This window comes from Nannobrachium achirus, assembly GCF_963921795.1.
Source record: "Nannobrachium achirus genome assembly, chromosome: 3".
Taxonomy (NCBI): Eukaryota; Metazoa; Chordata; class Actinopteri; order Myctophiformes; family Myctophidae; genus Nannobrachium; species Nannobrachium achirus.
In genome coordinates this window covers 72,964,521-72,992,493 of record NC_137812.1, presented here as the reverse complement: position 1 = coordinate 72,992,493, position 27,973 = coordinate 72,964,521, and the positions used below count along the sequence as shown (strand labels likewise).

Here is a 27,973-nt window from a genome sequence, read left to right as displayed (position 1 = left end):
TATCTGGGGAATAAAAGTCGCTCTAATGGACATTATTCTGAGGACAGCTCAGATGAAGAACACGGTAATTAAAAAATAACACGTTTATATTCATTTAATCTCTTTATTTTACCCTCATCTGATGACTTCAATAACGCTTTGAATATTGCGTTTTTCTAGCTTTGTTTTCACGCTGTTGTGAGGACACTGTTCTGTAGGGTAGCCTCGAACAACCATCAGCCCCTGCGCTTGCGTTTATTTTATGATCACTTTTATTTACTATCATGAGATGTACAGTTTCATAACAAAAAAACACGCTCGTTTTGCTGCGTTTTTTATATGTAAAATATACATATATGACGTTGTGTTGATGCTTTTGTTGTTATGTATATTATTTCACGTGACGACAGACAGGCAGGATGGTATAGCCTCGAACACCGCAGCCAGCCCTGTTGTTGATGTGTTTATTTATTCGTGACGTTGTGAGCTTATTAATTATGATTTATAATAATTCACTGTTAGTTTATTGACACCAGAAACACTCCGCTGTGTTTTTATATCAAAATAAAATGTTTATACCATGTTGTGAATGTGACGAGTGACGACGGGCAGATAGCCTCGAACACCCAGCCCCTGTTATTACTGTCTCCGCCAGGCCGGAAGGCACGGGGAAACTATATCTTTGCCCCCCATGTCCGTCTGTGCATCTGTCTGTTTTTACCAGCTAATCTCCGGCACCGTTGGCCCGGTCGCAGCCAAACTGTTGCACACACACTCACTGTATGCCATTACAGAACCTCTGCCCCACGTTTTTCACACAGCCTTGTTCTAGCGCCACCACAAGGCAGATTTATGCAAAACACTGTTTTTGACAGTACTCCTACAGATTTTGTCCAAAAATCTAGCAAATCGATACACAGTATCTGTACAGTCATGTGATCGACATAGATCTGTACGATTTTCCATATTCCATCCTGATTGGCTAATATTGGCTTTCAAAGTTTGCAGGATTTGTCCATTTTGAACAAAATGCCTCAAATCATGAACACAGCATGCAATTTTGGTGAAATTGTGCACGCACATTCCCACTAGGCCGAGGAAGAAATGCCACTTCAAATGTTTAAAATCAGCCTCATGGTGGCGCTATAACAGGCCGATTTGTGTTTACCTATAACTCCAACGATCAGTGTACAACTTTGTATGCGCAAAGAGATAAAAAAAACCTTTGCCCTGCATTTTTCACATCTGCCTTTTATAGCACCACCAGGAGGCCAACTTATGTAAAAAAAAAAAAAAAGATTATATTACACCTTCAGATTTTATCCACAAATCACGCAAATCAGAACACAGTATCTCTATAGTCATGTGATCAAGACGGATCTGCCCGATATTTCATATTTAATTCTAATAGGCTAACATTGTCTTCCAAAGTTTGCAGGATTGGTCCATCTTGAACAAAATGCCTCAAATCATTAACGCAGCTTGCGATCTCTGTGAATTTTTGCACAGACATTCTAACTAGGTCCAGGAACAAATGCCACCCTTTTCACATTGGCCAGTTATAGCGCCACCAGGAGGCCACAATAACATACTGACCCGGCGGAGACCTGTGCTCGGAATAGCACTGCTTCTAGTTCCATGTTGTTTCATATCATGGAATCAGGCTTTATATATTTTTTTCCAGTTTTCAAAAATATACAAATAAAATAAAATTACAAATCTGAGCTATTGTGAGCTTGTAGATGTAGATCTGCTTTTCAAATAGATGGTGTATTTGAAGTTAAAGCGATTAAACTGTTTGTGCTGCTATATTATCCCATTTAGGCCTAACCTATAGAATAGGGCTAAATCAGAAAAATTTGCCTACAAAACAAATATGTTGCTACATACTGTACATGTACTATTATTATTATTATTATTATTAAGATTATTATCCTACGTTAACTCATTTAGCTGGGGACCCCCTGGTACCCCTCAAGGACCCCTGGGGGTCCCGATACCCCGCTTTGAGAAGCACTGTCATGAAATGATTGGCATCTTTTTTGATCAAACTAATGTAGATTACTGCCAAGGCTTTTTCCTAATTTTTTTACCAGATTTTCGAGGGCTCTGTGTACACAGCCATGAGTCCATTATGTACACGGGAGACAAACGTCTTTTCTTTCATACGGAAACATGAAAAATAGGTCCCATCCTAATTTACAGTACACTTTAAAACAGAATAAGACATAATAAAGCCATAATAAGAAATATTGTGTTGGTAATTAGAACTAGTATGTTTTATTAGACAGAAACAAAGACAGAATAGCAGAAAGAGCGAATACATTCTGTGGCACCGGCACCTGCCGACCGGCAGTTCGACCATCAGTCGTTCTGCATCGCCCGGCGATAGGACCGGCGGCCGCCGCATGGAACTGTAGGTAGGACCGGCATCGCTGGTAACTGTCGCGGCAGCCACCACCGCACGGACGGGCAGTTTACCGCGACGGGACCTGCCGTTCCGTGCGGTGCCAGAGAATGTATTCGCTCTTTCTGCTATTCTGTCTTTGTTTCTGTCTAATAAAACATATTAGTTTTAATTACCAACACATTATTTCTTATTATGGCTTTATTATGTCTTATATAATCTGTGTGTAAGTTATGGTCCATCGAAAATGGACCGTTTTGACCAGACACGCGACCTGGGAAAATAATCTTGAGATATCCATTTTTCTGTAGTTATAATCAATACAAGTGAATGACTACATTATTTCGTGAGGCATCATTGGAAACTGAGTCTTTTCATGACTCCCGGCCGCGGTAGAGCGCTTATTGTTGACAACGGTAACACGCTAAGACGTTCACTCCGGCACTCCAGGGGTGGAAAGGCTAAGACGTTCCTGGCTAAGTCTTCCGCACTCTAATGTGTTTATTCATTGATATAAACATGTTTGTAATGTATTAAGGTTCATTCATTGATAAAAATATGTTTTTTTTATACACTATGTTTCTATATTTTCAGATGTGGGGATGCGGGTCGGGTCCGACTATCAGGCCAGCATTCCTGACTTTGACCCTGGTGAGTTTAACGCTGCGAGCTTGTAGATCTTCCATTTTTGAAAAATATTGAAGTTTTGTGCAAATCTTTGAATATATACAGTATATACATTTTTTTAATGCGAACATTTCTAACTAAAATCTTTGCTTCGCGATTTAAAAATATATATACATCAGATCTACAAGCTCACAGCGCGGCACCGTGCCACGCTGTGAGCTTGTATATCTGCTATTTTTCAATAGTTGAAGCATAAATAATGCTTAAAGTAATGGTGTGTAATATTGTGTTTCAGGTCTAAATGGGTTTGGGTTAAAATCATAATATTTAAATATCATAATATTTTAATATCATACTATTGTATTGTTGTTTTGAAGGTTCCACCAGGTACACAGACAGAGACAGTGGAGGGATGCTGGTCTGGTCTCCTTATCATTGTATCCTGGACTCTAAATGTACGTTTATTACAGAGAACACTGTTACTGAACAAACACTCTATAGCAATGATTACTGTCACAATATAGAGCTATTTAACACTGTTACTGAACAAACACTCTATAGCAACGATTACTGTCACAATATAGAGCTATTTAACACTGTTACTGAACAAACACTCTATAGCAATGATTACTGTCACAATATAGAGCTATTTAACACTGTTACTGAACAAACACTCTATAGCAACGATTACTGTCACAATATAGAGCTATTTAACACTGTTACTGAACAAACACTCTATAGCAAGGATTACTGTCACAATATAGAGCTATTTAACACTGTTACTGAACAAACACTCTATAGCAATGATTACTATCACAATATAGAGCTATTTAACACTGTTACTGAACAAACACTCTATAGCAATGATTACTGTCACAATGTAGAGCTATTTAACACTGTTACTGAACAAACACTATATAGCAATGATTACTGTCACAATATAGAGCTATTTAACACTGTTACTGACCAAACACTATATAGCAATGATTACTGTCACAATATAGAGCTATTTAACACTGTTACTGACCAAACACTATATAGCAATGATTACTGTCACAATATAGAGCTGTTTAACACTGTTACTGAACAAACACTCTATAGCAATGACTACTGTCACAATATAGAGCTATTTAACACTGTTACTGAACACACACTCTATAGCAATGATTACTGTCACAATATAGAGCTATTTAACACTGTTACTGAACAAACACTCTATAGCAATGATTACTGTCACAATATAGAGCTATTTAACACTGTTACTGAACAAACACTCTATAGCAATGATTCCTGTCACAATATAGAGCTATTTAACACTGTTACTGAACAAACACTCTATAGCAATGATTACTGTCACAATATAGAGCTATTTAACACTGTTACTGAACAAACACTCTATAGCAATGATTACTGTCACAATATAGAGCTATTTAACACTGCTACTGAACAAACACTCTATAGCAAGGATTACTGTCACAATATAGAGCTATTTAACACTGTTACTGAACAAACACTCTATAGCAATGATTACTGTCACAATATAGAGCTATTTAACACTGCTACTGAACAAACACTCTATAGCAAGGATTACTGTCACAATATAGAGCTATTTAACACTGTTACTGAACAAACACTCTATAGCGATGATTACTGTCACAATATAGAGGTATTTACTGTAACACAGTTACTCAACAAACACTCTATAGCAATGATTACTCTCACAATATAGAGCTATTAAATTAGCTATTACAGTATTTATACATTTCAGTGGATGTGGTATTAAAGTATTTATACTTATTACATTTAAGTGGCTGTGGTATTAAAGTATTTATACTTATTACATTCCAGTGGATGAATACATTGCCATTGCCAAGGAGAAGCATGGATACAACGTGGAACAAGTAGGTATTTCATAATAATAATTAATTGGTAACCATTTATTTGAGATAATCACAGTTATTTTTTTCATAATCGTTTCCATGTTGATAAATGTTGATATAATTTCAAACATTTCCCCCAGAATAGCAGAAATAGCTGCTAAAATGACCCCAAACATGTTGGAAAGTGAACTATTATTGTTTTAGCTTTGGGTCGATCCAAAACGTCTTTCTTCTTCATGACCAAGATTAGTGTGGTCACTCACTATTGCAAGGTCTTTCCTGACAGGTGCCTATAGACAGTTTACAGTTTACAGTTTAGGCAGACGCTTTTAATCCAAAGCGACTTACAATAAGCAGATAAAACATCACTATAATAAACAAGATTATATGTCATACATCAACAGCAATATAACAAATGCAAATGAATATCTATCTAGAAAAAACAATATAATCCGTAAAGAAAAAAAAAGTTTCTAAAAAACCTAAAAACAAATGCTAACTAGCTTCATGTATGGTCATTGATTTTTCCAGTTGTGCTAAGGGTTTAGGTGGAGTCTGAAAAGGTGAGTCCTCAGTCCACGTCGAAAGCTAGCGAGTGAGTCCGTTGTTCTAAGTGCGACAGGAAGTTTATTCCACAACTTGGGGGCCAGGAGGGCAAACTGTCTCGGACAAGTGGATTTTTGCCCTGGGGTTTTTAGCGAGGGTTCTGTCAGCATCCCTGTGTTGGCTGATCTCAGTGAACGGGTGGGGGTGTAGGGGTTGATCAGGTTTTGGAGGTATGGAGGAGCCATACCTTTGGCTGCTTTGAAGGTCAGCATCAGCGTTTTGTATTCCGTGCGGGCCGCAACCGGGAGCCAGTGGAGGCTGCGGAGAAGGGGAGAGACATGTGAGAACTTAGGCTGGTTGAAGACCAGTCGTGCCGTGGCATTTTGCATCAGTTGGAGAGGTTTAAGTGCACATGCTGGGAGGCCAGGGTAGGTACCGGGGTCCAGGGCCTGACAGTATATTACTGTACCCTTGAGCTCTGTATCTTAGTTATAAAGAGTAGACCTGGATTCTTCAAGTTCTTCAGTTGTCGGGCCGCTTTAGAAAGTCGGGCCTACCGGGATTGTTTCTCGGCGAGTACGATAGGGAATACAGTTCTGTTGAATCTCTATTTCAATATTATACAACACAATATCTCTTGTGCGGTAGAGTTGGATGGTCGAAGGTCTCCTACACATACACGACTTGTAAACATGGTATATTCCAAATAATACTTACTTCACAAGTATTCCACAATCTCTCTTTTTATACTATCAGATATGATATCACTCTTCAGTGTGACATCGTATTTTCTAGTTAGGTTGTTTCCTTTGTAACATTCTTCATTGCGTGCGTGCGTGCGTGCGTGCGTGCGTGCGTGCGTGTGTGTGTGCGTCCAGGCGCTAGGCATGCTGTTCTGGCACAAGCACAACATAGAGAAGTCCCTGGCGGATCTTCCAAACTTCACGCCGTTCCCAGACGAGTGGACCGTAGAGGACAAGGTTCTGTTCGAACAGGCCTTCAGCTTCCATGGCAAGAGCTTCCACAGGATCCAACAGATGGTAAAACAAAACCCCAGCAGCCTCCAACACACAACACCACAGCTGCCTCCAACACACAACACCCCAGCAGCCTCCAACACACAACACCCCAGCAGCCTCCGACACACAACACCCCAGCAGCCTCCAACACACAACACCCCAGCAGCCTCCGACACACAACACCCCAGCAGCCTCCAACACACAACACCCCAGCAGCCTCCAACACACAACACCCCAGCAGCCTCCAACACACAACACCCTCATTTCGTTAGTTTCTGTAACTGACCTTATTCACACCGCGGCCATCTTGGATCACATGACCACATGGGGTGTAGAGATGGGACGTTCGTGAACGAATCGAGTCTTTTGAACGGCTCTTTGAAATGAACGATGGGATCCGGTTCTCAGTAGGGCCGTTCCTTTCTAAATGAACACATTGGCTTAGTTATCCCCTCTGGATGCCCAGGCCCACCACCATTCTATTGCACACGGCCCTGCTGCGTCAGTGCATGCGTAATGACGTCACTTGGTCACATGACCATAGGAAGTTTTGTTCTTCACCTAGTGTGGGCCAGTGTTGTATTTAGCTATTGATTGCCGATCTAATTTGGTCATGTTTCCAGCCACGCCCGGAGTTTTAGCCATAAAAACAAACATCAGAGATAAAGGGCTTTAAAGATGGGGAAATGCATTGGAGTATATGGAGAAAAACGGCCGCGCGATGCTCTCAGCATCCAATGGAAACAACCCGCGGTGATTGAGCTCCGACCTTACGGTGAGATTTAATTAAGTGTGCCTGCTATGCAATAGCAAAACACTTATTGTAATCCGCCATACTTAATTAATTAAGTCTTTCGCCACGAATTTCTGCACGTAATAACTGCCGCACAATTTACGCCACCGCCGCAATATATACATCAAAACGTGCGGCTCGGCCGGGAATGGTGTGCTATTACTTTTCTTTCCGATCCGCGTTACCATTGCGACGTAATTCGCAAAAAACGACGCCAAAAAACCCCATTGACTTAGAATGGGGGAAACTTCGGCACGTAATAACTGCCGCACGATTTACGCCACCCCCGCAATATATACATCAAAATGTGCGGCTCGGCCGGGAATGGTGTGCTATTACTTTTCTTTCCGATCCGCTTTACGATTGCGATGTAATTCGCAAAAAACAACGCCCAAAAACTCCATTGACTTTGAATGGGGGACTCCGAAAAAAACCCAGAAACTTTGGCGCCACATAACTCTGCCATACTTTTGCCTAGCAACGTCATTTAAAATGTAAAATGCTCACACAACTTTGGTCTTTTTCCGACCAATAGGGATGAGCTGTAATTGATTAAGCCTCGCCCCCTCTTTAACAGGAAGTGCCCTTCACCAAACAGGAAGTGCCTCTATAACTCATGAACCGTTTGTCGTACAGACTTGCGGCTGGTGTCATACCTTTTCTTTTTTTCTCAATTTTTTTTTCTCAATTTTTTTTTTCTCAAATTTTTTTTTTCTCAAATTTTTTTTTCTCAAATTTTTTTTTTCTCAAAAAATTTTTTTCTCAAATTTTTTTTTCTCAAATTTTTTTTTCTCAAATTTTTTTTTCTCAAAAATTTTTTTTTCTCAAAATTTTTTTTTCTCAATTTTTTTTTCTCCAAATTTTTTTTTCTCCAAATTTTTTTCTCAAAATTTTTTTTTCTCAATTTTTTTCTCAAATTTTTTTTCTCAAAAAAATGTTTTCTCAATTTTTTTTTTCTCAAAAAATGTTTTTCTCAAAATTGTTTTCTCAAAATTATTTTTTTCTCAACATTTTTTTTTCTCACATTTTTTTTTCTCAAGATTTTTTTTTCTCACAATTTTTTTTTCAAAATTTCTTTTTTTCAAAAAAGTTTTTTTCTCAAATTTTTTGAGAAAAAAAAAATTTGAGAAAAAAAAACTGTCGTTAAAGTGCGACCCGTGATAACGGCCAAAAATGCTCCAAAACGCCACTAATTAGTCGAAATGGCTGACTTCCTGTTTGGTTTCTGATTGGCTGCTGGCCTTGTGACGTGGGTAGAGCTGCGAGGGCCTGGTCATCGCTGCTTGCAGCTTTAATTCATTAATCGTCCATGACCTTAATTGGGGCCTATTTCGCCAAACAGGAAGTGCCCCTCACCAAACAGGAAGTGACCCTTGATCTCGTGAACCGTTTGTCATACAGACACGCGGGTTGCGTCAAATGAAATAACGCTAATGCTAACACCAACCGCTACACAAGGTTGCACAGACTTAGCGAGCTGCAGGCACACTTAAAATTTCTTAGAAATTTTCTCTTCTAGTGTTGTTACTGTAAATACAGTAAACGCGGCGAACGCGTCGCGGGCCTCCAGCGACATCAAAGAGTTTGACGCGTGGGCACTCGCTGAGTTAACAGTGGTGTAAAAAGTACTCACATTCTTTACTTAAAGGGCCTACACCATGCTTTTAAAACTATAATTTTTGTATAAATATATGCTCAAAATCGAGTCTTAGACAGGTTTTAACCCTCAACAAACACTGACCATTCTTTTTGTTTGTTCTAGCTCTACTATAATGAGGCTCTCCAGCTGCAATACCAAAACGGCCTCTGTTTGCTCAGGGGCACATCTAGTGGGGTTTTTCCAGAAAAAAAAGAAGTTTTTTGAAAAAAAGTGTTTTGAAAAAAAAAAATTTTTGAAAAAAAAATGTTTTGAAAAAAAATTTTTTTGAAAAAATTTTTTTTTGAAAAAAAAAGTTTTTTGAAAAAAAAAAGTTTTTGAAAAAAAAAAGTTTTTGAAAAAAAAAAGTTTTTTGAAAAAAAAAAGTTTTTTGAAAAAAAAAATTGAAAAAAGTTTTGAAAAAAAAAATTTTAAAAAAAAATTTTTTTTTGAATTTTTTTTTTGACTTTTTGACAGTTTTTGAAAAAAAAAAATTTTGACTGAAAAAAAAAACGGGAAACGCGTGTGACGTCACATGCGTCAACTCTCAGAACAGCACTGTTCTGAGAACCTGTGGAAAGCTTTTCATCTCTGTCTTCCCAAAACCAGAGAAAGACACAATGTACAGAAATAGGACTTTGTGAGGATAGAAGGTGCCAGTGGGACCCCAAAAAAAGGTTTTAAAATAGAAAAAGTGAAAATTCATGGTGTCCTTTAAAGGGATATTTCACTTTCAAAAAAACTTTTGGTCATTTTATTGTTTAATCAGGCTTTTATGAACACCCTGAACAGTTTTTAATTTGCTTGATTCAATATTTAGATATTTGATGTAAATGTTACCAGGCCCTCCTCCTGCAGGAGGCCTCCCCATACACACCCATTGTAACTTCAAACTCCATTGCAACCATGATAGATTAACTCATTCTGTGCCAATCACGTGTATACACGTGATATATTAGCGCATCCCACAGTGCCAATCACGTTTATACACGTGATTCAAAAAAAAAAAAAAAAAAAAAAACTTTTTTTTTTGAAAATTTTTTTTTGAAAATTTTTTTTTTGGACCCCATCAAAACTAGTGAACATGATTTCAATCGCGATTTTGCATGTTTAACCCCCATACAACCCCCATACAACTCAGGTAGCAGACCTCCAAGCTCACAACAGTGTAAAACATAATGGCTATTATCTCAAGAATGCCTGAACGGATTTCCAATCGGATTTTTTTGTTTGAAAGCTGTGAACAAACTGCACAAACCCACAACAATGCAATCCAGGATTGCATTGGATTTTTTAGAGCTCATTCTTCTCTGTTTTTTTCCCATGCATGAGGTGTGCAAGGTTTAATCATGGCTAAGTTGACGAAAATAAGGCTTTTAAAATGCTTGGTAGCCAATAGCTAACTTCAAGCTAACTTCATCCTCTTCCTGTACATGCACAAAGGAAAGTGTTTAGGCAAGTCATGGCTGCAGGGCTTCTGCATATACCAGCATATCTCTATGGGATTGTCTGTGGCACACTTGGCCCCCTCTAGTGGTGAAAGGGTGGCATTAAATGAGTTAATTAATAATTAAATAATTAAAAACACCCGTTATTTTTTCTGGTGACTCATAATACCCTCCTAATACGTGAGCAGGCCGTGTTTTTTCAATACATTTTTTCATTTATTTTTAATAATATTTTATTGTATTTCTTTTTTTTTTTTCATTTTCCAAAAGAATTATTAAAAATAAATGAAAAAAGTTATTGAAAAAACACGGCCTGCTCAGGTATTAGGAGGTTATTATGAGTCACCAGAAAAGATAATGGGTGTTTTTAATGAATCTATCATGGTTAAAATGGAGTTTGAAGTTACAATGGGTGTGTGTGGGGAGAGGCCCTGGGCCTAGAGGGCCTGATCAAATCAAATATCAAAATATTGAATCAAGCAAATTAAAAACTGTTCAGGGTGTTCATAAAAGCCTGATTAGACGATAAAATGACCAAAAGTTTTTTTGAAAGTGGAATATCCCTTTAAGTAAAAGTAAAAGTATCAATACTGTCCATGTATGTGGAAATACTCTGCAACTAGTAGAAGTTTGAAATTAAAATGTACCTGAGTAAAAGTACAAGTGTATCCACGAGTTTCCTACGCCCCATAGTGCATCGCGCAAACGTTTGCATCGATCTTCCGGCGCCGATTTACAAGCTCTCAACAGGTTGCATCTGCGACGCGACGTGAGCTTGTATGTCTGCTGTTAAACCCGGAAGTTTGGTCCGGATAGTCTCCAGTAAACTCCCGCGGAAACTTGTGGATAGGTATCAAAATGTACCTAAAGTACTAATATTAGAAAGTACTCATTATGCAGAATGTCCCATTTCACAGGTTTTCCAATGACTTCGAAAAATCTTTTGAAAATAGCCGATCTACAAGCTCACAATGCGTCGCAACGCGACGCATTGTGAGCTTGTAGATAGGCTATTTTCAAATGGTCAAAAATTATATAGGCTATGGCCGAATGTATATAGGGTTGAAGTGATTTGTAATTGTAATAAAAATCTACAAAGTAACTATGGTAACTAAAATGAGCCAGTCTTTTGAACGGCTCTTTGAAAGGAACGGATCCCAGAGATCCGGCTCACTTCAAAGAGCCATAAATCCCATCTCTAATGGGGTGGCAGCCTGCATTACAAACCACTGTAAACAATGGAGCGATGGTCCCGAAATATGAGTTCTGTTCAACCAATTTCTTTCGACCCAATCGACAAATGGGCAGATGACAACATCAACGTCCCCAAAAGGATTCAAACGAATCCACATCCCCAGTATTCATTCATGGTAGTTAGGTTGCAATGTTACTCTGTACAAAGACTTGCTAGAGTATCTGTGCAGACTAGAGCTTGCTCTGCCAACATATTAACTTACAGATGTTTGCATATTAATCAGGAACAATCTAACAACATATAGTTAACATGATGGTGGAGCAAGCACTGCACAGATAGCAAGTCTTTGTACACAGTAAGGTTGCAACCAAACTTAGCTTGAATATCCTTACTATGGATGTAATCAATCCAGTTACTGTAGCCCTTCTATTTGATCCTTTTGGGGATGTTGATGTTGTCATCTGCCCATTTATCAATTTGGTCAAAAGAAATTGGTTGAACAGAACTCATATTTTGGGACCATCGCTCCATTGTTTACAATGGTTTGTAATGCAGGCTGCCACCATGTGGTCATGTGATCCAAGATGGCCGCGGTGTGAATGAGGTCTATTACCAGACATTGACTGCGTGTTGTCATAGTTACCAGTATGTGTTTACATGTGTTGTCATAGTTACCAGACAAGCCCATCTCCAGCCTGGTGAAGTATTATTACTCGTGGAAGAAGACTCGCTCCAGAACCAGTCTGATGGACCGGCAGGCCCGCAAGCTGGCCACTAGAGGGAGCCACGAGGACAGGTTAGACGTTAGCCAATGAGCCGAGGTTTCTGAACTCCAGGCTCCAGCCATTCAGTCACACACAGCGACCAACCATCCACCAGACCTGGAATTATTTTATACTTTAACTATTGAAAAATAGCAGATATACAGCGCTGTGAGCTTGTAGATCTGCTATTTTTGAAAAGTTGTGAAAATGCTTTTGGTGGTCCCTGGAACTAAATATTTTGAGTTGGGGGTCCGTGGCCAAATACATATAATTTTGGGGGTCCTTGATTTGACAAAGGTTTGAGCACCTCTGACATCGAAACATGACTATTTCAAAAACCTTAGAAGGATTTAGAAGACATTCATAGAATCGGGTCAAACATATTCAAAGACTTTTCACGATTTTTCAAAAATAGCAGATATACAAGCTCACGCTGCGAGCTTGTAAATCTATAGCAATGATTGCTATCACCTATAGTCGCTTATAAGCGACCGTCAGGTCGCAGTGTGATTTTAGGGCAATATGTGTAGGAGCAGTGTCCAAAAATGTGTTTGAAAAATCGGCCTGATGGTGGCGCTTTATGGGACAGATCCATGTTGATGACATGAGTGTAAAATTTACAATTTAAGCATTTATCAGACGCTCTTAATCCAGAGCGACTTACAATAAGCAAGGTAATACATCAATACATCAACATCAATACATCACATGGGAGGAAATAGTAGGCAAATCTAAGAAAAACAGATAAACCAAGCACCTATTCACTAAAACACGTGATAACGTAGGCGAGTGCTACGGTAAGTGCTATGGGCTAAGGTGGAGTCTGAAGAGGTGAGTCTTCAGACCACGGCGGAAGTGAGTCTGTAGCTCTAAGTGCAACTGGGAGTTTATTCCACAGTTTGGGGGCCAGGAGGGGCGAAGAGTCTAGGGTGAGTGGATCGTTGCCCTGGGCTTTTTCGAGTTCAGTAGTTTGAGTTTAAAGTTAAAATAATCCATAAACCACATCTTGCGTGTTGATTGGTTGTTGTTGTTGTCATGTTGTCACAGTGAGGAGGAGATGGAAGAGGCCAATCCCATCGAGGCAAACGACAGCGACTACGACCCCAACAAGGAGGCCAAGAAAGAGGTGAAAAAAACATCTCTCTGTCTCTGTCTGTCTATGTGTGTGTGTATATTAGGGCATTCACCAAATATTCGAATATCAAAGTCACTATTCGACGTTGTTCTCCGAAGTTGAATGTTCGCTTGTTTTTTATTTATTTATTATTGTTTTCTCTTTAAAAAATATATGGTTTATAAAGCTTGGCTAGATGGGAAGTCATAAGAATGAGTTGTCAATGAGTTGTGAATGAATTTGTTAATGTTCTATACCAGGGGTTCTCAAACCTTTTTAGGCTGTGACCCCCAAAATAAACATATTTGAACTGGGGACCCCCACCCTGACACGCACTTGTAATTGTGGGTATTCCATTTATTGTGACTCGGTTTCCGCAGATAAATATTGTACAATATATTGTATAATATCTACATGCCCACGTTGTGAGCATGTAGATCTGCTATTTTCACAATGTTTGCCTCTTGCTTACTTAATATTTGACAGTTTGGCCAGTCCTGTGACTGTCGAATATTCCACTATTCGAATACTTTGAGGTCGAATAATTAGAATACTAAAAAATCACTATTCGTGAATGCCCTGGTGTATATATATAAAACAAGCTGAACTCTGCCCCCTTCAGGTCCCGGTGGAACCTGCAGTCCAGCCTCTGGGCTGTAAGATGGGTTTGGGACGACGGGAACACCAGACCTTACAACACCGCCACCATCTGAGGTCCAAATGTAGACCCCCTAAAGGTACTCATTTAACCATCTGAGGTCCAAATGTACACCTCCTAAAGGTACTCATTTAACCCTAACAACATCTGAGGTCCAAATGTAGACCTCCTAAAGGTACTCATTTAACCCTAACACCATCTGAGGTCCAAATGTAGACCCCCTAAAGGTACTAATGTTACCCTATAACACCATCTGAGGTCCAAATGTAGACCCCCTAAAGGTACTCATTTAACCATCTGAGGTCCAAATGTAGACCTCCTAAAGGTACTCATTTAACCATCTGAGGTCCAAATGTAGACCCCCTAAAGGTACTAATGTTACCCTATAACACCATCTGAGGTCCAAATGTAGACCCCCTAAAGGTACTCATTTAACCATCTGAGGTCCAAATGTAGACTCCCTAAAGGTACTCATTTAACCATCTGAGGTCCAAATGTAGACTCCCTAAAGGTACTCATTTAACCATCTGAAACGAGATGTCGCTCTCGGAAAGGTGCCAAAGGTTACTTAGCATTTTTGAGAAGCTCTATATCTGTAGATTATATTTTGGTATGATGACACTTCCTGAGTCACAGCTAAATTGGTGATATCAGCTGGGGGGCTCCCCTCCCTCCCAAATTCAACATCTTCTTGCTACTCCACTGAGTACTGACTAAGTATAGTGATTGAACGGTGCTTTTAAGTCAGCCAGATCCATGTCTCGGTCTCACTTCAAATAAGCCATAAATCCCACCTGAGCCGACTCCTGCTTCTACAGCAGCACGGAGAAGCTGTGCGCTTCAAACCAGCGCTCCTCGCCCTCCTATTGTCTTCTACTGAAGAGGATTGCATCGCGCCTGTACAAATTAAAGCGAGACTCAATGGAAACAGATCTTTGCGCGCACAGAACTGTCATCTATCAGTAACGTTCTACAACATAGGACATTTTTATCAACAAATTGAGTGGCATTCACAGCAGATTATACGTTTTACTCACTGGTTAATCACTATTATATGATATTTACCTTGCTGGCTTGCTCATTTTAAATAAATCACAGAATGCAGAATTCAAAATATATTTTATTCTGGTCGTTTGCCTCGGGGGTTCGGCGCACTAGCGCCCCTATGGGCCGGCCTCCGCTGATAATAATCATAATAATCATATTTCACAGGCATGTACCTCAGCCAGGAGGATGTGGTAGCGGTATAATAATAATAATAATAATAATCATAATAATCATATTTCACAGGCATGTACCTCAGCCAGGAGGATGTGGTAGCGGTATAATAATAATAATAATAATAATCATAATAATCATATTTCACAGGCATGTACCTCAGCCAGGAGGATGTGGTAGCGGTATAATAATAATAATAATAATAATCATAATAATCATATTTCCAGGCATGTACCTCAGTCAGGAGGATGTGGTAGCGGTATCATGCAGTGTCTCAGCTGCCAACACGCTCCTCAAACAACTGGACATGGAGCTGATCTCACTGAAGAGACAGGTATTATACCTCCTTAACTCCTCTCCTTGCCTCCTCTCCTTACTAGTGGCGGCAGTGGCTCAGGGGTAGAGAAACCGCCTTTAGAACACGGAGGGTTCCCAAAGGGTTCCCAGTTGGATCCCGGGCTCCCCCAGAGTTAGTGTTGAAGAGTCCTTGAGCAAGACTCTGAACCCCTAGTTGCTCCCGGTGAGCAGGTTGGTGCCTTGCTCCTCGTGTGTGAATGGGTGAATGTAATGCACAATCTATGTAAAGCTGCCTTGGATAAAGGCGCTATATAAATACACCATTTACCATTTACTTACTTCCTCTCCTCGACTCCTCTCCTTATTATTTGGTGTCAGCCCTGGTTTGCTTTCCAAACGTAGGACCAACAGCCAGGCAGCTTAGGGTTTTCTTCCAGAGATGTTCAGGGTTAGGGTTACACAACCGCTGTCCAATCAAATGACAGTGATTTATGATTGTTTTCCTCGTATTCTTTTGTTTCAGGTTCAAAACGCCAAACAGATGAACAGCGCTCTGAAACACATGATGGAGGCGGGGCTTGATGACTACAGACTGCCTGAGGTAAGACAACTAGACACGCCCCCTGACACTAGACCCGCCCCCTGCAAGCAGACACGCCCCTGAAACTAGACCCACCCCCTGAAACCAGACACGCCCCCCTGAAACCAAAACAATTTGGGGACCGCCCTGGGGGTCCCGACCCACAGGTTGAGAACCACTGAGCCAGAGGAGTGACTTATGTCATTATAATTATTGCCAGACCCATGAAATGGGTAGGGCTACATAAGCAAATGTCGGTCTGTCCGGGTTTTCTATATAAAGGGTATATATGATGATGACATGATGATGACATGCCTACAAAAGGCATGATGTCATAAATGATGATGACAGACAGGGGGTCTGGCACAACCAGGTTGACCTGGTCTAGTTATTATGGTAATGACATAATTATAATTAATATTATGGTAATGACGTCATTATAATTATTGTTATGGTAATGACGTCATTATAATTAATATTATGGTAATGACATCATTATAATTATTCAAATGGCCTGTGCACAGTAACCGTTGACCTTTGACCCCTCCAGTGCAACCAGAAGGTCAACGCCCGCTGGACCACCGATGAACAACTACTGGCTGTCCAAGGTCAGAGGTCAAATCCCCTCCTCTCTCAGAATCAAACTGTATTGTCACATGACATTAAAACTCTTTAATTGTGCAGTTTAAAAGGTAGATCAAGAATAGAGGTAAAGTGCATTCAGAAAAAAGTGGCTAATGTGCTCAACTCATTCGCAGCATTTTAAAAATGGCCGCCAAAGTGGCCAGGATGCCACAAGTCTCCATAGACTTCCATGTAATGCATATAGTGCACGGATCATGCACGCCCATTCGTGCACAGATCATGCACCATGTGTGTGCACGCCGTTCACAGCTTTCAAACAAACAAAAAATCCGCTTGGAAGTCCGTCCAGGCATTCATATAGCATAATATAGCAGCCATCATGTTTTCTTCAAATGTAAACAAACATGGCTGCCATGTTTGAAATATGGGGTTGGTATGGGGGTTTAAACATGTGATCATGTCCAAAAATAAAAAATAAAAAAGAGTCAGAGTACGGGAATAACTCTGGAAACTCGGGAGGGGGCAGGCAGCAAATGAGTTAATAATCGGTGATGCAAATTGCCATGGATCCAATGCGGCCGGCAGCACGGAGCAGATGTGATCTCTACTGACGATCGGAGTAAGGACTACGGCTCTCCAGTCACGCCACCTTGGAGCACTTTGGAACCGGGACCACGAAGACTGACTTAAAACCAGAGGAACCACAGATTGGGAGATTCTCCTCAGAATAGATAGTGATTAATGAAAAAGAAAGAAGAAAATAGACACTAATCCAAGCACTCGCACATCTACATATGGCCTACATCTTCATATTTCTACTGGTGTAGGTGTGTGTACGTACAGTAAAGACTTACTTACAGGCCATCACTGATGTGATCATATCGTATCGTAGGGTTTTATAATGTATTAACTTACATAGTTTGTATATATTTTATATCGTATCATTCTCTTGTTTCTACAGGAGTATGTGAGTACGGTAAAGACTTACAGGCCATCGCTGATGTGATCTAGGGGTGTGGCGATATGGTGATAATTATCGTTGAGACGATACAATGTCTCCACGATATGCCTTTTCAGAGGTATCGTATATATCGTGATACAATTGAGGGAGCCTTGTAAAAAATCCTGTTGAATCGTTAATACAGAGATTCGTTGCAGAATTCAATCTAAACCTGCATTTTGGTCTAAATCAGTAGTTCTCAAACTTTAAAATGTCAAGGTCTCCACTTAACTCAGACAGTATACAAATGAAACCAAATTTGGTTTCATTTGTATACTGTCTGAGTTACATACTTGTAAAGTTCAAATTAGACCTCCCAAAAGGAACCCAGAGAGTCTAGTTTTTGTCAAGTAACTTAAATAATAACCATAAAAACCAATGTGAAAAAGAATCGTGATAAAATTGTGTATCGTGATACAGCTTGGGAAAATATCGTGATATTGTATTTTTCCATATCGCCCTCCCCTAATGTGATCATATCGGATCGTAGGGTAACAATACAATAACGTATCGTAGGTTTTTAATATCGTATCGTAGGGTTATAGTAGTATAATACCGTATGCTTCTCTTGTTTCTACAGGAGTACGTAAGTACGGTAAGGACTTCCAGGCCATCGCTGACGTCATCGGAAACAAGACGGTGGGCCAGGTGAGGAACTACTTCCACAGGATAACGTAGGATGACGTAGTAAGATGGCGCAGCTGGTTTGCAACAGCGGAGAGTGTTTGCCGAGAGATTTACTTTGAAGAGTTTTGAAAATTGGCCGTTGATAATTAACGTAGGTTACTATGTGATAATAACATTGTTATCTTGGCCAGGTGAAGAACTTCTACAGGAGTTAACGTTAGTAACGCTAGGTTACGATTTGTGTGATAATAAACAACGTTAGATTATGTTACGTTAATAAATAACGTGACGTCGTCTCTTCCAGGTGAAGAACTTCTTCGTGAACTACAGGAGGAGGTTCAACCTGGAGGAGGTGCTTCAGGAGTGGGAGGCGGAGCAGGGGAACAACGGAGACAACAGCGCCCCCGCTGGAGAGGAGGGCAAGCGCAGCTCCAACACGCCCTCTGGGAAAAGCACCGACGAAGAGGATGACGAGGTACCGCTAACTTTTACTGTGTCGATAAAGTTTAAATACCGTCAGTAGAGTGTAACTGCTGTGTCAAAAAAAGTTTCCGGAACTCTCAAAGATCAGTTTTAACTCTTTTAGTGCCAAAAACTTATTTTACGTCTTTTTATCAACGTGGTTATAAAACAATCTGTCTGCGCCCGGATTATTGCGGGCAACGAAAGTGCGGAACGAAAAATACGTGTGACGCTAAAATCGGTTTAGCACAAGATCTGTATACGGATCGTGCCCGAACGCCGACGTTGACATGTGAGCATATTGACTAAGCAGTAATGGACGACTACCGGCTCCGCCCCCTCCAAAAGCTGCCTCCGACCACTATCACAGCGCGCCGCTATTGGCTTCATTCACTTCAATGGGAAATACGGCGGATTGTACACACATTTTACACATTAAATACTAATTCAGTGTTGGACCCAGAGCTTCGAAATCTCTTCCTGGTCCGTCGGTAGGGCAAGGCATGCGTTGGAGGAAGGTGTAGTAGCTTACACGGCTAATGGATCAAAACTATGGAACAAAACCGCAGAGGAATATTTGGGAAAAAAAGGAATGAGGAAGCCCCTGTCTGTTGGACCACATATCGCCGTTTTTTATATAAAAAAGCCGATTTAAATATGAATACCCTGTGTTGGCTAAAAGGCCATTGACCCATGACTACAACACCTTATTTGTTATGTAAAATAGCTACTGATAAAGTAGCCTAATGAAGAATGAACAACGCAAAGTGTTGTATTTCTGACATGCAGCAGTAGACGCAGGACGTGTGCAGGTGCGTCACAAGAGGGGGGAGTGGGACTGAGTTACTAAGGCCCAAGGTGGAAGGGCCTTAATTATTTTATATTTTAGATATTGAAAAATAGCGAATATATAAACTAGAAAGTGCCGCGCTGCGAGCTTGTATATCTGCTATTTTTGAAATCCCCAGATGAAGAACATTCATGTGGGCCCACAGTGAATCCTTGTACCCAGGGCCCAGAATTTTGTGCGACGACACCCTTGCTCGTTTTGTGACTCGCGCGGCTAAAACCTTTCGGAATCGAGACGTTTTAACGCCAGAGATATCAAATGTTGTAGATTTATAAGCAATCGGTATGATAAGAAACACGTAGGCCTAGCCTACATTTGAAGCAGTTTATTCTGGTTGTTGTGAAATAGAGAGAAATAGACAGCTGTAGACTACTACTGCCTACCTCATTCGTCGCTACAGGCTGTTTAAACACCATCACAGATCAAATAAATACATTAACACGCCGTTTAGGCATCAAATTCACTTGTAGGTATATTTATTAGGTTGTTGCCTTTCTTACCTTATGTACACAACTGTCCAGTCCAGTGATAAGTTGCTTTATATCAGATGAAGTAGCCTATTCCGTCAGTAGGAGCGAGATCATTTACAACCGGGTCGCGACGTGGTCGGTAGTTTTCAGCGACCGGGTCGCTAAATCGAGCGACCGGGTCGCTAAATCACCGACCGCGCCGCTAAATCGACCGACCCGGTCGCTAAATCTACCGACCTGCCTGCAGTTTTAGGTCGGTAGATTTAGCGACCCGGTCGGAAGATTTTGCGCCCCAGTCGGTCGATTTAGCGACCCGGTCGCTCGCTTTAGCGACGCGGTCGGTGATTTAGCGACCCGGTCGGGAGGTTGCGTGGCAGGTTAGCCTAACTGAGGTAACGGTCGGGAGGTTGCGTGGCAGGTTAGCCTAACTGAGGTAAGGTTACTGAGGTTAGGTTTAGGGTTAGGGTTAGGGTTAGGGTTAGTAGGTCGGTGGAAGCGACCACCGGTCGGTGGATTTACCTACCCGGTCGCTGGATTAGCGTCCCAGTCGGTGGAATTAGCGTCCCGGTCGATGGAATTAGCGTCCCAGTCGGTCGATTTAGCGACCCGGTCGCTCGCTTTAGTGCCGCGGGCGGTGATTTAGCGACCCGGTCGCTCCATTTAGCGTCCCGGTCGCTCGCTTTAGTGCCGCGGTCGGTGATTTAGCGACCCGGTCGCTCCATTTAGCGACCCGGTCGCTCGATTTTGCGACCCGGTCGCTGAAAACTACCGACCACGTCGCGACCCGGTTGTAGGTCGCTAAATGATCTCGCCCTCTCTCTATTCCGTGGTGCTTCTTGATATAAACACATACAATGTGTTGGTATAAAATGAGTCGTAGCCTACACATATTTTCTCATCTTGTCTCATGACAAGACTTGATGAAAGTAACTCACATTCCGCCCAGGTCAATAACACTAATCATCATAATGGCATGAATCGATCTAAACAAATAAAGTCTGTGCTGATGATGATGACGTTTGTATGGGTTGATGTTAGGCAGGCTACTTAATAGATATATAGATAGATAGATATAACAAATAAGGTGTTGGTGTTATAATCATGAGCCATTTAGCCAATACAGTGTAGACCTATTCATATTTAAATCTTTTCGAGTCAGTGTAAAACGGCTCTGAATCCAGCAGAGAGATTTCCTTCTGTATTCTCTGCTGGTTTGTTTTAATAGGCCTACATATTTTTCTAATTTCATGCCAGGTCTTGTTGACGGATTTGGAAGAGATTTCGAGGCTCTGGGTCCAAAACGCGACATGCAGTGTGTCTGTGTGTGACATTCTCCTCCATTGTGCTGACAGTTTTAAATGACTGAGTGAGGGCTGTCGGACTTCAAAGCTTGTCGGACATAGCGACAGTAACGAGGTCGGAGAGGTGGGGGCGGAGCACCCGGGAGTCATGGATTAACAGTTTACTAGTTTATTTTATATTAATGTAATATAAATTCTCTCCTCAGACGGCGGTTGCGTCATCAGGTCCGTCTCCTGCCGCCTCCTCCTCTTCGTCCTCCTCCTCTTCCTCGTTGACCTCGGTGACCCCTGTGACCTCGGCCCCTCCCCCTCCATTGCTCCGCCCCTCGCTGCCGGCCACGCCCCTCCTGCACCGCCAGCCTCCGCCCCTGCAGCAGCAGCCACGCCCCCTGCAGCAAGCCCCGCCCCTCCAGCAGCAGGCTCGCTTCCTGGTAAGCTGAAAACTTGTACTTTTTCAATATAGCATTTACTTAAAGCTCACCTTTGTTTTCTTTACAACCAGGGTTCATATTTTAGATTGTAATTAGTAGGGGTGTAACCAGGGCAGGAAATTCACGGCGGCCACGACGGCCATGGCCGTCGTTGCCCCTCTCTTTGGCCGTGTGCCCCTCGAAAAATGACATGCTCAAACGGCCACAGTGGCCGTGGTGCCCCTGCTGTCCCATGCAGTGCCCAGCGCCCACAGCCACAGCAGTTCACAATTTCATTGAGGAATAAAGAGGAGATGAAAATGTAGAACTACAAAATAAAGACTGGGCTAAAATCTGTCTTTATTTTAGTTCACGAACAAAGACAGTACGAAATATGTCCTGTCACTCTGTGATGCGCATTACGGTCAAACACCTGCTGCTTTCTGACATGCAGCGGCAGATAGAGGCGGGACGCTCGCGAACGAATCGAGTCTTTTGAACGGCTCTTTGATATGAACGATGGGATCCGGTTCGCAGTATAGGGAGCCGTTCCTTTCTAATGAACAACAGTGGTGGGAAAAGTACAACAATGTAGAAATACTCTGCCACAAGTTGAAGTTTGGAACAAAACATTTTGGCTACTTTAGTAAAAATATCAAAGTATTGGTATCAAGTTTAAGTACTGATAGTAGCTAGAAAGTACTCATTATGCAAAATGTCCCATTTCCCAATTTTCCCAATTAATAAAATCTAGGGGGGAAAGAACATTTGAAAATAGCAGATCTACAAGCTCACAGCTTGTAGATCGGCTATTTTCAAATGGCAGCTAGGCCTAGTACCTATTATTTCCGATAATGTATATAGGGTTGAAGTGATAATTATAATCAAAATCTACTAAGTAACTACAACTAGTGACTAGAATGAGCCAGTCTTTTGAACGGCTCTTTGAAAGGAACGGATCCCAGAGATCCGGCTCACTTCAAAGAGCCATAAATCCCATCTCCAGTGGCAAAGCACGCAGAGAGAGAGAGAGTTGAATGGACGCTGCTGCCGTGCTGTGCTCACTCACAGCAGTAAAAGTTACAAAACTATTAAGCGACGATGTTTATCTGTCACAGAGGCATGGAGCATGTTTGCAACATGTTCCAACGTTATCAAGCCATACGTCCAACACGCGACAAAATAAAGGAATAATAAGCCTAGAACAGGCCAGGGAACCAGATGATGATGATGTGATGGAAATAATCCCCCCGCCCAGATGTGTGGAGACTGAGAGAGAATGTGAGTGAACGGCTGTGTACACGTACCTGAACTCTAGTATTAGACAAAAAAACGAATCCATACAAAAATGTTAAATCCATGTTGGTCTACTGTTAGCCTAGCGTGTAGCAACAACAAACACAAACTCAAACGACTAGCCCGCTTGATTGCGCGTGACACTCACGTGTATGCACGTGCACGCAATGCTAGCGTGTATGCACGTGCTGTTTGCGTGTATGCTCGCGCGCGCGCGAGTGTGTGGTACATGCTTATTTACTATAGGCTACTGGACTGGTGGTTCTGCAACTTCTGCAGGTGTTGTTTAGTAATGTTAGGCTGTGGCTACTGGGTTGTGGGTTCAGTTGGATGAACTGGACATTGTCTACTAGCTGGTGTTGTCTTACTGTACTGTACTGTACTGTACTGTACTGTATGTAGTGTACTGTAATAGGGCTGACCCAAAAAATTCGAATATTCGAAGCTTCGTTCGAAGGCACGGTATTCGAATTTGAAAAATAAATTTGAATAATCGGCCGCGGCCGTTTGTCCTTTGGGGGGGCCGCGTGCCTTAGCTTGCATGCGCCTCGCTCCACTCTAGCGTGATAGCGTCACCCCCTTCTCACACACGTGTTAACATTAATAACAACAAGAGCATGCATGAAGCCATCAGAATGGTCGATGATGAAGAAAAAAAAAGAAAAGACAGCGCGCTGTCACATATACACCGACATGCGTTTTGGCACCGAAATGTGTGACACCAATGTCTGAGTAACATCACCCAATGCAACTATGCGATGCAGTCACACATTTCGTTATCAAACCATTGTCGGTGTAACATGATCCATGCATGGGTTTGCTGCATAGAGTATATATAAAATAGAGAGCGGACGAGCCCCGCCCCCACTATCATTTCAATGCAAGTGCTCAGTGGCGTTTTGAAGCAACGGCTACGTGCTAGCATGTAGCTAAATCCAGGTGCATTCTGGGGGAATTGGAACCACCGTGGTTCCAAAATGACGTCACGCTGCTCTCCTCTCCTGTCTGGAGTGGAGGGGGCGGGGCCAAAATGCGCGTTTAGGCTGCAGTTCCAACTTTGGCCACCATCGGGGTTGCTTCAAATCTAGCCCTGGGTTCTGGGGGCTTGGTTTGCTGTCTTCCACTCGCTGACAGACACACAACTCAACGCAAGGAAACAAACAGCGAAAATTGGATTTTACAAAACGGACCCCGTCAGCGTCGATCCCGTTTTAAAGAGGAAAAAAGAGCTTAAAACCCAACTTGCTAGGGTTACGTTGTCGTGGTGTTGATGAAGTTTATATCGGATCTGCTGCAAGCTCAATAGTCGCGCCCGCATAGAGTAGGCTACGTTGTCTGAGCCTGACCATCAGCTTTCGGTTGATGAGTGTGGAACTTTAATTCAGACACAGTGCAGTGCAATTATTTACTATAAAATCTACTATTACATTTGGGACTTGGGAGTTAATCTGTTTGTTATATAGGGCTCGAGTCGCGCTGCAGTGTTTGCTGTTGCAGGCTGCAGCCGCGCTTTGTTACATTACTGACGTGATGTGATTATGTCAATCCTACTTGTCCTGCAAAAACACCTTTCTTTAATGTAGAAAACATTCGTATCTTCTTCTTCCTCGTTGTATTGTTGTACTATTTAATGAAAATAAGGAGCATTATTATGAGGAAAAAACTGGTGTGTTTTCCCTTTTAAAATTGTGTAAATCGCGCATTTTTAAACACATTTCCTTAACGGTTATCACTTATGTAACCGATAAACTTTTGCTCCCTACCCCCCCCCCCCCCGGTCGCCGTCATCGAAGCTTCGAAGTTCGAAAGAAAGCTTCGATTAAGCTTCGATTATGAAAAAAGTAATCGAAGGTCAGCTCTATACTGTAATGTACTGAGATCAGTTGGTTGAACTAGACATTGGTTTATATAACCAGGACAGGTGTTCTGTGTTGTCTTGTACTGTATTCCTAAAATAGTTTTTTTCATCAAAAGGATGAGAGGAAATGTTGTGTGAAATAATTATGATTACATGGCAATCTTTGTCCAATAAAGGGGTAAAATAATTGTAATGATGACTAAAACTAGTCTAAAATGTCAACAGTTTTTGTTTGTAATTAATCTTTAAGCCAAATTAATTATGACCGTCGAGGCGTGGACTTAAAATCACTGTTTAATTGATGGCCTTCCTGCCCTGGCACTTGGCCTTTGTGCCCTCAAAAATTTGACAACACTAAAGGCCAAGTGGCCTTGCCCCTAAAATGACGAAATTCTAGGCCTGGGTGTAACGATACATTTTAATAGCGATTCGATTCATATCACGATACATGTTTTTTTTTTTTTATTATTATTTTTATCCCACGATTTTTGCAACCCATTTTTCACCCAGTGCCAATTGCCTATGTAATCCTGGGCTCTGCTCTCCCTCTGCCACGCCTGGGGAGACAACGGACTGACCTCATAGTTTCTTCAATGCATGAGTAGTCCAAGTTGTTTCTTTTCACCTGACAGGGGGGATTTCCCCGGGATGGACGTAGCGCGTGGAAGGAACACGTTATTCCAACCAGTTCCTTTCCCCTTCATCAAGCGCCCCGGCTGGCCAGGGGGAGGCATTGTGGTCACGATACATGGTTGACGATACGATACATGGACGATATTGGTTCATTCATGGTGATACGATTCGATTTAATGATTTAAAATCGATATAGTAACTATTAGCAAAGAAATTAAATCTGTGTGGATAGTGCAGGTTTTTAAGGGAAACATGTATTATTATGGATATAAATAAGTAGACACAGTGATTATCTGCCAAATACATGGACATTGTTTATTGACAAACCCGCACCTTGACATGAACCCAGAGATTACACACATTTATTGATAGACCAGTGTAGCTATAAGGAAAGGAAAAGTAATTAAATCCCTCCTTTCATTTTTTCTTCTTAACAATGCTAAATACAATGCACAAGTAGGTAGTATCGATTCGATACAATCGATTCTTTGCACTGCCGATTCAATACGATACAAAATAAAACTAAACAATTCGATTTCAGCTGTTTTTGTTCCGATATACTTTGATTTTTTAAGTTAAAAACGATATTTCGATGCAGTTACTATATCGTTACACCCCTAGTAATTAGAGAAAAGAAGAAAAGAGTGTTACCATGTTTGCATTTACTGCTTTCTATCGTTTTAGCCATTTTCATTTCAGAGGGTGGGGGGGGCACGTGTACAAGTGGTGCAATAGAAATGAAATTATCGGGCACGGTGGCGCAGTCGGTTGCGCTGTCGGCTCACAGCTAGAAGGTCCTGGGTTCGATTCCCGCCGGGGGGGGGGGGCGATGTGGGTGCTGGGGGCGTGTTCCCTCCTCCACGTCATCAGCGCCCACACCCTAGGTGCGGTTGGCAAAAGGGCCTTTCTGTGTGGAATTTGCATGTTCTCCCTGTGTCACAAAAACATCCAGTAATCCTGGTCTCTATACTGCCTCCCCCTGGCCAGCCAGGGCGCCTGATGGAGGTGAAGGAACTGGTTGGAATAATGTGTTCCTTCCACGCGCTGGGTCCAATCTCTCTCCTGTCAGGTGAAAAGAAGCGACTTGGACTCCTCATGCATAGAAGGAAGCATGAGGTCAGTCCGTTGCTCTCCCCAGGTTGGCAGAGGGAGAGCAGAGCCCAGGATTACAGTAGATAATTGACACCGGGTGGAAAGTGGGTTGCAAAATCGTAGGATGAAAATTATTTTAACACAATTGTTGCAATCAATTAAAACTCTTTGAAGGTCCAAGATGCCATGGTCTCCATAGACTTCCATGTAATTCATAGTGCATGGATCGTGCACGCCCATGCCTAGATCATGCACCATGTGTGTGCACGCTGTTCACAGCTTTCTAACAAAAAAAAATCCGCTTGGAAATCCGTTCAGGCATTCATGAGATAGAAGCCATTATGTTTTCTTCAAATGTAAACAAACATGGCTGCCATATTTGAACGATGTGGTTGGTATGTGGGTTAAACATACAATTCCGCGAGTGCGATCATGCCTACTACATTTTTTTTTTTTTGGGAAACTCGGGCCTTGGCGGCCTCTAACAACGGTAATAACTTGGGAAACTCGGGAGGGGGCAGTGAAAGAATTAAAAAAGAAATGAAATGATTATTATTCTTATTATTCCTCTTCCAGCAGCCCCGCCCTTCCCTCCAGCAGGCCCCGCCCCCTCTGATCCGCCCGTCCAGCTCCGCCCCCTCCCTGCCCCCCCGCCTCAACCCCAGACCGGCCAATCAGCAACCAGAACCGGCCTCTTCCTCCTCTTCCTGCCCGGCGACGCTCCACTAGAGGCGGGGCCTCAGCGGGACGAGAGCTGCGATTGGCTCCCGTGTCACTCCGTGATGTGTTTGTGTTTGTGTTTTTGTGAGGTCACAGAAATAGAAGGAAATCAAAACGCAAAAAAGATTAACATTTACATTAAATCATATGTACATAGTCTTTTTAAAACACATGAAATCATATTTCCATAGTCTTTTTAAATCACATTAAATCATATTTATATTAAAAAAAACATATTTACATTAAATCATATTTATTATATTAATTCATATTTACATAAGGTCTCAGGTCATCTCTGTAAATAACTTTTTATTTCATTCACTTCCAGTAATATATTGGCCAAACTGACATTTTTATGACATCTCAGTCCTATGGCTCCCTCTAGTGGTGACAATAGGTATCATCAGTCTAGGGTTAACCCGCCCCCCAAAAAAAACAATACTGTGTACATTGAAACTGTACACACTATAAGTTGCCATGTCCTGTCCACTAAACATGCCATCTACAG

General features: G+C 41.7%; 1 protein-coding gene across 1 annotated transcript; it reads left to right on the top strand.

Moving 5' to 3' along the window:
• Positions 1-27: 27 nt before the first annotated feature.
• rcor3 (REST corepressor 3) lies at positions 28-27,474 on the top strand (the record flags this gene model as incomplete). The annotated part of the gene is made up of 15 exons (XM_080722780.1): positions 28-64; positions 2,981-3,037; positions 3,391-3,468; positions 4,862-4,914; positions 6,318-6,479; positions 12,202-12,326; positions 13,342-13,420; positions 14,031-14,145; positions 15,512-15,618; positions 16,105-16,182; positions 16,712-16,769; positions 18,327-18,394; positions 18,678-18,848; positions 21,663-21,887; positions 27,322-27,474. The coding sequence occupies exons 2-15, from the start codon at positions 2,989-2,991 to the stop codon at positions 27,472-27,474; spliced, it is 1,521 nt and encodes a 506-aa protein (XP_080578906.1). The 5' UTR covers positions 28-64; positions 2,981-2,988.
• Positions 27,475-27,973: the final 499 nt, after the last annotated feature.